The 10069-nt window shown below is 36.4% G+C and overlaps 1 protein-coding gene across 1 annotated transcript; it reads right to left on the bottom strand.

The window, feature by feature from the left end:
• Window positions 1-4084: 4084 nt before the first annotated feature.
• Window positions 4085-8595, bottom strand: LOC149847576 (uncharacterized). Its single transcript, XM_089997102.1, has 4 exons — window positions 8335-8595; window positions 5027-5238; window positions 4716-4887; window positions 4085-4614 (listed from the first exon to the last, which is right to left on the bottom strand). Exons 1-4 carry the CDS (start codon window positions 8369-8371, stop codon window positions 4445-4447), a joined length of 591 nt encoding a protein of 196 aa, XP_089853228.1. The 5' UTR covers window positions 8372-8595; the 3' UTR covers window positions 4085-4444.
• Between the last annotated feature and the right edge of the window lie 1474 nt (window positions 8596-10069).

Consider the following 10069-nt stretch of genomic DNA (forward strand, 5'->3'; position numbering starts at 1 on the left):
TATGCTTATTTACCTAAAATTTTATGCTTACGATGTTTAGACTCACATGTTGAATTATCCAAATTTATATAAAAGCATATTATAATATCCATGATAAATGTTTAATATTTAACATTATACATATGTGAATTTGCTAAACAACAAGCATATGTTTAAAACCCATTTCATGAAAAGCAGGTAATGAATGAAGAAGCGGTGCAAAAACGCAGTGCAAAAGCATGATGTGACAACGAGACTGAGAACCATCATTTCCTAATAATCATGATGATTCTAGAACTCATGGATGCCTCATTCCAATTAAATATTTTAATTTTATCTCAAAACTTGTATTTAAATATTTTAAACGATAATATAAAAATAAAATAAAAATTGGTTTCTACATTTGGATGAACATGATTCCAGTAAGAATGGAGTCCAACCTCATTCAATTATTTCATTTCTCTAACCCATCACGATTATGCTATGTCTATAGCAAAAAAATATAAAAAAATTTGTCAAACTTTTACGTTTACAAAGTTAAGATTTTGAAGAGTTACAAATCAAGTCAGATACAATTGAAAAGACAGATGAATGGTTAGGTCACACTATCACAACCAGTTTAAATCTCACAAGGGAGGCAGCCCCCAACTTGATTGTCCCCCTCCTAAAAAAAAATCAAGCCTCATCTAGTACACTGCAACACAAATTGATCAATCCTTTCCCAGCATCATAAGGCTGGGCGTTCATTGGAATTCACCATGATGCAAGCCCGATAAACCATTCCACATTTTCATGTAAGAAATGATTATTCTACAATTTTATCGAGAAGACATTAGCTTGCATCTTGCATCCAAGATGATACAACTCCGAGCATGTAGGTTTAAACTACATATAATACAGACTTGAATTAAGGAGCAAATGCATCAGTCACTCAGAGTTAAAAAGGTCGAGGTTGCCTAAAAGTAGTACACTTCTACAAATGCAACCATAGGAGATTGTAATTAAATTTGCCCTTGCACACAAACCCTTCGCTTGGGTGTGCTTATCCAATCTTTAGGTAGTACAACAAAAATACAATTAACATAATGAATACTGAAGTATGCTCTAACATTCACGATAAGAATTATTTTTATACCCAGAGGTGTAATCATAGATAAACAAAAGTTACTAACATTGACTAACTTGGTTATTACTTCTTCATGTTATCAATGATGCTTATTTACCTAAAATTTTATGCTTTTTTATCCAAAATTTTATGTTACGATGTTTAGACTCACATGTTGAATTATCCAAATTATTATAAAAACATGTTATAATATCCATGATAGATGTTAAATATTTATCATTATACATATGTGAATTTGCTAAACAAGCATATGCTTTGACGCCATTTCATGAAATGGAAGCAACGAATGAAGAAGCAGTGCAAAAGCACTGAAAACCATCATTTCCTAATAATCATGGTGATTCTAGAACTCTTGGATGCCTCATTCCAACTAAATATTTTAATTTTATCTCAAAACTTGTATTTAAATATTTTAAACTATAATATAAAAATAAAATAAAAATTTGTTTCTACATTTGGATGAATATGATTCTAGTAAGAATTGAGTCCAACCTCATTCAATTATTTCATTTCTCTAACCCATTATGCTATGTCTATAGCAAAAAAAATAAAAAAATGTCAAAATTTTACATTTTCAAAGTTGAAGATTTTGAAGAGTTACAAATAGAGTCCGATACAATTGAAAAGATAGTTAAATGGTTAGGTCACACTATCACAACCGGTTTAAATCTCACAAGGGTGGCAGGCCCAGCTTGATTGTCCCCCTCATAAAAAAAACAAACAAACCTGATCTAGTACACTGCAACACAAATTGATCGATCCTTTCCCAGCATCATTCATTAATGTCTACTATATACACATACGAAGGCTGGGCGTTCATTAGAATTCACCATGATGCAAGCCACGATAAACCATTCCACATTTTCATGTAAGAAATGATTATTCTACAATTTATCGAGAAGACATTAGCTTGCAGCTTGCGTCCAAGACGATCTCAACCTTTAATCGCATGAAGTCCTAGAAAAATGGAATCTATCCAAATCCCTTGATAGGTTTAAATTCGGACTCTCCGTGTGCTTTAAAAGCAACTCTTTATGCAAGAACAATGGCGAGCAAAACGACTTTACAGATGTGAAAGCATGGAATCCTTTATAGTACTACGATTAAGTGACCTAACATGATATTCAGCAGATCTTTCAATATGTTAAATCAAGACCCCTCCTCGATCGTATGGGAAATGGTTATGCGTACTAGGAATGTTAGAGAAACTGGAATAAAAGTTCTTTGGGGAGAGATTTCAAAAGAGCACCTAACGTTTTCCAAATAAACACCCAAGTTTATTTTGGGGGGGGGGGGGGGGGGGGGGGCGTAACCAATCAGACGCAGAGTTCTAGTTTTTCTTGGTTAGCCAAGTTTATAATTTCAAAAAAAAGGGGTCCAGGAGCAGTTAGTGCACGTGACCTTGTGTTGGGACGTTGCAAGTTCGAACCCCAGATGGTATGGTTGTATAACTGGTAGCGGTTAATCTAGCCCCCAGCTTTCTCTGTCGAAGAAGCAAAAAAGTTTATAATTTAAAAAACAAACCCAAGTTTTTTTTGTTAGCCAATCGTCTCCAGAGTTATCATTCACACAATCGGCCATCAAAACCCACTTAAAATGTCCTTTTTACCCGGTGCTCTCTCTCTCTCTCTCTCCAGTTATCTTCAATCGGCCAACTAGCATATTATTGTTTTACCAGTTGACCACCGTTACAGATGCGTCCAGCACTATCCTCACATTACCCAATATCCATCACAGCCCTGCAGCCGCCCATCCCCTTTTACAACCATTGCCCAATGCTTACAATCACCACCGTTTTCTCCTTATGCTTGTCAAGGAAAGAGGGACTCAGGAAGTTAGAGAGAGAGAGGGCACCGGGTTGCAGGGGCAGGTGAAGAGAAGACTAGTCCCAAATCTTGTTATCGAGATTTTCTGGGAGAAGGAGAATCTCGTAATAAACTAAAAAGTTGCTTTTGGTAAATCCGGAGAAAATATGGGCAAGTTAAATTCAAAAAATATTTGGAAAATATATAAAATATTACAAATATAAATGATATACAAACGTATAAATAGCACGTTAATAAGACAGACATCGTGATAAAAAACGTGATAATTTCAACATCTAAAATATCACTTTTTTTACAAGATTTTACTTGTTTTGAAAATAATGCATTAAATCACGAGCTTTTAAAACACACGGCAATATTTGTAATTATGAAGAATATGATTAGAGACCTTATGAGATGCAGCAAGTCACATGAAAAGCATAGCAAGACTACAAATGAAAAGCACAAAGATAGCAATACGGTAGCAATATACATGTCGCAAACAGCAAAACTACCGATCCTACCGGAATTCTCCCGATGCTGCAACAGTGCTACCTCATAGAACAAGATCGCATACCAACGGGCGCTCCACTTGTCTGGTATGAGCAGCTAGTGCACGTCACCTTGTGTTGGGAAGTTGCAAGTTCGAATCCCAATGGTATATCATAGTATAACTGGTAGGGGTCGGAATAACCCCAGCTTGCCTTTCAAAAAAAAAAAAAATAGAACAAAATCCAATCCAGCCAACAGAACCGTTCTGGATCAAACTAAACTGCAAGGTCTGTACCGACTCTCAGTCCCCTCAGTAACAACCAACTCATGCATCAATTAATAAAAAAACATGAGGTATTTATTGATGCGGGCAAGTCATGATCCTTTACAGATAAATAGAGTTCAGACTATGCTAACATCCACAATTCTTACATAACACTCATTCTTCACCAGATACAATAAGGCATCTACCACCACAAGCCCACCAACAGTTCTAGACTCTAGTTAAAAGGATTAGCCCTCAAATCCACCAGTAAGGCTTAAGACTGTTTTCAACTATAGAATCACATATGCAGCCCATAGCTGAAAAGGACTAGGGCAAGCAATCCATGATACTCAGAAGGAAAAGTTCTTGAAATGCTTAAAAAGCAAAAGCAAACACAAAAACAAAATACAGGAACATGAAAAAACAATAAAATTCTTTTATGTTCTTTTTTTCGTCTTTTTGTCGTATCACTACTAGAACACCAAATAAGCTGTGCTACGTTTACATTTCAGACTAGAAAGATTGGGATCAGAACACATAGCATCAGCAAAATACAGACCAGTAGTAACCCCCCATCCCCACCTACAAGCTACTTACCTAAGACACAGCTAAAACTGTATCCTAACGCTACTGCAGAAGCTCACTACCAAAAATTAACACCATAACCTAAAGCTACCACAAACAACTAGCACTCACATCAAACTGATCACTAGAGTTGATAATGAAAGTTTTGTACACCAAGGGCAGAAACATTGCAGTCCTCTTACAGAATCAGAATCAGTAAGAAGGAAAAGAGGTAGGATGCCTGGATATGTACCCACTCCCACTTCGATTTACATGAGCGACAAATCCACTCGACAAAGGCGTTTGTAAATTGTCATTACCATTATAATTGTATGATTTGATTTCTGTTCTATAACCATTATTGACAACTCCTGGGCTAGATGCTGTAAAATGGAATGAGAAAAAAAAAAAAAAAAGATTAAGGCATACTCTACAAAGTGGTTCAAACTACAAAACAAGAAAAACATAAAACACTGCAAGTCACCTGTAGGAAAGTTAGATTGTGGGTACGCCGAAAACCTGCATGGAGTCATCAATTGGGCAGAGCGTTGATGGATATTCACATTTTGTGGTGGAGTAGAAAGATGATGCGAATTTGAGTTTTGAGTGATCGGACTGGCCAAGTTATTAGCAGGCTTGTTATCTTGCCCAGATATCTGTCCAGTGTTCAATAAATTAGAAGTTTGGTTCGAACTTTAGTTTAAGAGGATGATTGTGCAGAAATTGCCCTTTCAAGACAAGTAGTTTAGTTAGCGACAACAAAGATAATGTTTGACACAGGTGGCAGGAACCAACCGCAAACCGCAGTGCTCTCTTATGAAGAGACACAAGACCAGAGAAGAGCTTCACAGCATACTGGGCGATCTCCTCAGTTTCATACTCTGCAAAGGCAAACCCCTTGGGGCGATTTGTTTCCTTATCTCTTGGGATGTATAAATCTACAACACGTCCTGCCTGAATCATTATCTCATAAAGAACTCTATCGCTCACCTTCTCATCCAAGTTACCTATGAAGAGATATTTTGAATAAACAAAAAAAATCAGAGGAACGTCCAGCACTTTTCAGCCTTATCTGAAATCATAATATGTAGGACAATTCTGCCCTACTTATTGCTGAAAGGTCTACAATTCACCAGGTAGCACCCACTTTCAATATAAGAAAAAACTTAAAAAAATTTTATGTGATTTACATAGTCGTCTAACCAAAATTAACAAAAAATAACTACTATTACATGTCATAATATTTGCAAATTAGTCACAAGAGTATAAAAGCACAAAGTTATCAGGGTCTTTTACCATAAAGGTGCCAGCAACTTCCAATACATCAGACACATATAGGAAAGATATCAAAAAGCTTAAAATCAGCAAGAAACAGGAGAATTAGAGAGAGAGAGAGAGAGAGAGAGAGCAAGGTGTTTGGGGGGGGGGGGGGGGGGCTCAGAGGGTGGGGTGGTGGAAGGCAGGAAACTAATTTCTTTACCAGTAATAAAGAAAAATAAGCACAGACAGGCTTTCGTGATGTGTGCTGGTCTTACCAACAGAAGGCCAACCTTAGAAGTATGGTATACACATTGATAAATAAAGCACCACAAAACAAAGGCAGTGGTAACTGCAAAAACTGGCAAAGAAAATGGTCTGAAGTAGTTTGGGTTGTTACACAAAAAAGCCAAAAAATAGAGCAACTTTACGATAAAATATACAAGAAAAAGGTGAAAGCTCGAGCTTCCCCTTCACCCCAAAGAATTGCATAACATCAAACAATGACAAATTGGAACACAAAAAGAGAAAAAGGAGTGGAATGTGGTAGCATAACTTTTCATGAACTTGCTCAGGAACTGATGAAGAGAGAGAGAGAGAGAGAGAGAGAGAGAGAGAGAGCAATTGTCAAGGCAATGTAACAAGTATCACTGCAGCAAACACTCAGATCTTGGGGAAGTGGTGAATGAAGTGTCACAGCTGGGGCCTTAACTCAAAAATGTGGAACGTACCACAGGTTCAAAGATAAAGAAAATAGAAGAAATGAAACACCCCAAGAAAAGGATGCCTAAAGGGAATAAAACAAGAAACACATAGGGAACGTCGTGGAAATCATAAAATGAGTCAGGAGAATATAAACCTGAAAAGGATTAAAAAAGATTACAATGACCTCCCAGTGTTAGCAAATTAAACAAAGATGACACCCCACGTTGTAACCATGTAGCAAGAGAAAAAATGGATACAAGGTTCATAGGTTAAATGCTTCCAACAAGCATTAATGTGCATATGCACCCACACAAACTATATTACTGAATATAATAAAATGACTATGAAACCCATTAACAATTTCCAACCAGGTAATCTCCCTAGTTATTCATGAATACAAAATTTAAAAAAAAAACAGTGTTTAAGCAAAACCAGCGAGATTGGTAAAAAGTAAAGAGACAAAGAAGAACGATTTTGGCCCTATAATCAAACATTTAGAAAAACTATATGCAAGTATGTAAAGCTATGTCTTTTTAAAAAATAATAAATCTAAAAAGTTCACAATAAAAGAACATCTTTCAATGCATAAAGAGTTCTGTACAGATCACATCCAAATACAATTTTTCTCAAACTCATTAAAATTTCAGGACCTATTCTTCAATATGTTCTGTTGTATGGTATTCATGTGGTACCTAATCAGAATTTGCACGTGAGAAACCCAAGTAACACTTAACAAGCAACTATCGAAATCTAATAAATTAACAACCAACTGAATAGGAATAATACATGGGAATGAAAAAGGAATCCCCTAAACAGCCTCGATGAGATGCCATTCAATAGAATGACATATAGATAATAGAGCAACAAATTCAGTAGAAGAAAGACAAAACTTGAAGACGTTCCATGGACCAACTGCAAAGCCCAATGTTGAAACTATCACGCCGCAAAATGAAATTCAAAGAACTGTATTGATAAATTCAAACGCTGGTTTGAATCAAGGAATAAATCCCAGAAATATAGAATATCAGAGAAATGCAGAAAAAACAAAGAGGAACTCAAAAGAAATACCAACTTCAGCTATCTCAGACCTAGAACCAACAGATTCCGACTCAACACCAAAGAATATCACGAACCATGCTGTACAATGACAGGGAAGGAAGAGAGGTCCAAGATTCAATCTAAGAAAATCGAGATACTGGAGGAAATTCGAACTGCAATATTGCAGGATCTGGCATGAATACGTTCCTAATTCCATCTACAATGCTAGACAACAAAGAAATCCCTCAAATATCATAAAACTCATAGAGATACACCAGAAATGACAATAAACTCATGAAACAATCTCTAATTTCAGCAATTCTGACTCTAGATCCAGGAAATTCGGACGGAGAACATGAAATATAACTTAAAACATATAACTGCAGAAAAAATTAATCTAAGCCAAAATATCGCATAAATCTTGACTGCAGGGGTTACAAATACTAGCTTGAACGGATTCCCATGAAAACAATAGATCCTAAAGGCATGTATAATTTCAACATTTACAAACAACGATCAAAGGAACCCCCTCACCGCCAATATGTCGCAAAATTCATAAATATGTGCATAAAATAAACCAAATTCCAGCAGCAAACCCTGATTTCAGCAATCTCAGATCCTCGAATTAGATCAAACAAATTCCAAAACATAGCGAGGAAACGAAAAAGAAAAGAGATGTCAAAATAGGAGCGATGAAGAAATAACTCTTAATTCAATCTAAATAAACCACAAAAAATAAGGCAAATTCAGCTTATCATAATTACAGAACCTATCTTGAATGAACTCCTAAAAATAACAAAATAAATGGAGATATTGACTTCAACAATCACAAACAGTAATTATAAATAATAATAAAGACCTAATATATCTTATACGCAATAATAAAATAAATCCCCCCCCAAAAAAAAAACAGCCGATATCGCCGTTTTTATACCTTAGATCTAACAGATACCACACAATACCACGCGAATAGAGAAAAAACGGCGTCTAAGAAAGCACAACCCTAATTTCAACGATTCCGAACCCTAAAATTGAAGAAATCCTGGATATTCCACGAGATCGAAGAAAAAAATCACGGAAAACAAATAAAAAGCCTAACTAACCAATATAAACGGTGCATTCAGGGTTCTTTCCCGCCATTATTCCCGGATATCGAGCAAATCGAGCACCTACGCAAGATTTTCCGTCCGATCTGAGAGATTCCTCCGATCGCCGACTACCGGAACGATCCAAAACCTGCAAACTAAGGAAAGAAGCGGCGAGAGGGCGACCACGTCTCTCTCTCTCTCTCTCTCTGCCGACGGAACCCTAACGGAGACTGACCAGAAATAGGAGACGGCGGGTTCCTCTATACGCGAGATCCATCTGACGTGTCGGTTGTGAATTTATAGCGCGTGATGTTTTCCCAAACGAAACTTAACTCGGGTTAGGCTATCCCGTTCTAGAAAAGTCTATCTCTGGTTAAATAGTTGGACCAGACAGATTTGTGGTCTAGAACGCGTGAGCGTCGCGTTGCCGACAGGAGCCTATCTTTCAACGAGATCTTCGCATTAAATCGACGGTTCTGTTGTTCACACGTGTAATCCACCACGAGTCAAGCAGTTGTTGCCGCTCATCCACAATAATTGACGCGTTTTTTAAATCATAAAAGATAAAGAACAAAAATCGCTTACGCAAGCGTATTTCGTTTCTCCTATTTTGATGTGACAGAATTACCCTAATTTCAAAATTTATATTACGCAACCGATGTCACTAGTGATGAGCAACGGGTCGGGTAGCCACCCGGCCTACCATGGGCTGGGTTTGGTTAGGGTTTTAAGTCCTGACACATTAGCTATCAGGCGAAAACGCGGCCCTCTTTAAGAATTGGTCAGGCCTAGTTCAGCCTACAAGCTATCAGGCCGATTCGATGGGCTTGAACTATTTAATTAACTGCTTAAGATGTTAGTAACTATTATTATTTACTTAATTAATTAAGATAATATAATAAAAACTAAAAAAATAATCAGTTGGATGTACAGTGAATTGTTAACTATTGTTATTTACTTAATTAAATGTATTAATTTTATGAGAACTAAAAAGATAATTAGTTGGGTGCATGGGATTGTTGGTTTACCATTTACAATACTAAGTTTTAAAATATTATTTATTTTGCTGACGAGAAAGTTCACATTTCTTTGTAAAGTTTTGGTGCTTTGATTGTTTCCCATCAAAAGTGTTTTGAAATGTATTTAGTCCCACTTAAGATAGAGAGAGAGATTTGTAGAATATTTGTTCTTTATCTTATACTTTGAAAACTCTTATGTTTTAGGGTGACGTGGATGTGTGTGTGTGTGCATTTGAGGTGTTTTTGCACGCCATGAGCTGCATGTGAGGCATCGATGTCCGTTTTGATTATACACTGGCCTTTTGACCATCTTTGATTTTTTATTTAGCGATTGGTTAGGCATTTATATGATATTTACGGGGCGTTGACTATTAGACAGTTGTAGAGGTCCTTCACCATTGGTCAAAGGTGAGTGACCGTTCAAGATTATTTTTGTTCAATTTTCAAATTATTTGATTTGTGACCTTTAATATCTTTTATCACAAAAACGTATTAGCCTTCCCAATATCTATAATCACTTCATTTTCGTTTTTTTGGTTCATCAGAAGCTTTCTCTTTTTCTATTCTTTTGTTCTTGTTTGACTTGCAAAGTTCAACGTGTAGGAGAAGTGACATGATCTTGTGAAATAGTAACACTCTTGAGGTTCAAGCCTAGTTATATCATAAGAGCTCAGCCACGTATCTTCGAAAATTCTTAACTGGGGCTATTGAAGTTCTAAAGATAGTGATCT

This window comes from Nuphar pumila, chromosome 2, assembly GCF_984573655.1.
Source record: "Nuphar pumila chromosome 2, dmNupPumi1.hap1.1, whole genome shotgun sequence".
In the NCBI taxonomy this organism is placed as follows: domain Eukaryota; kingdom Viridiplantae; phylum Streptophyta; class Magnoliopsida; order Nymphaeales; family Nymphaeaceae; genus Nuphar; species Nuphar pumila.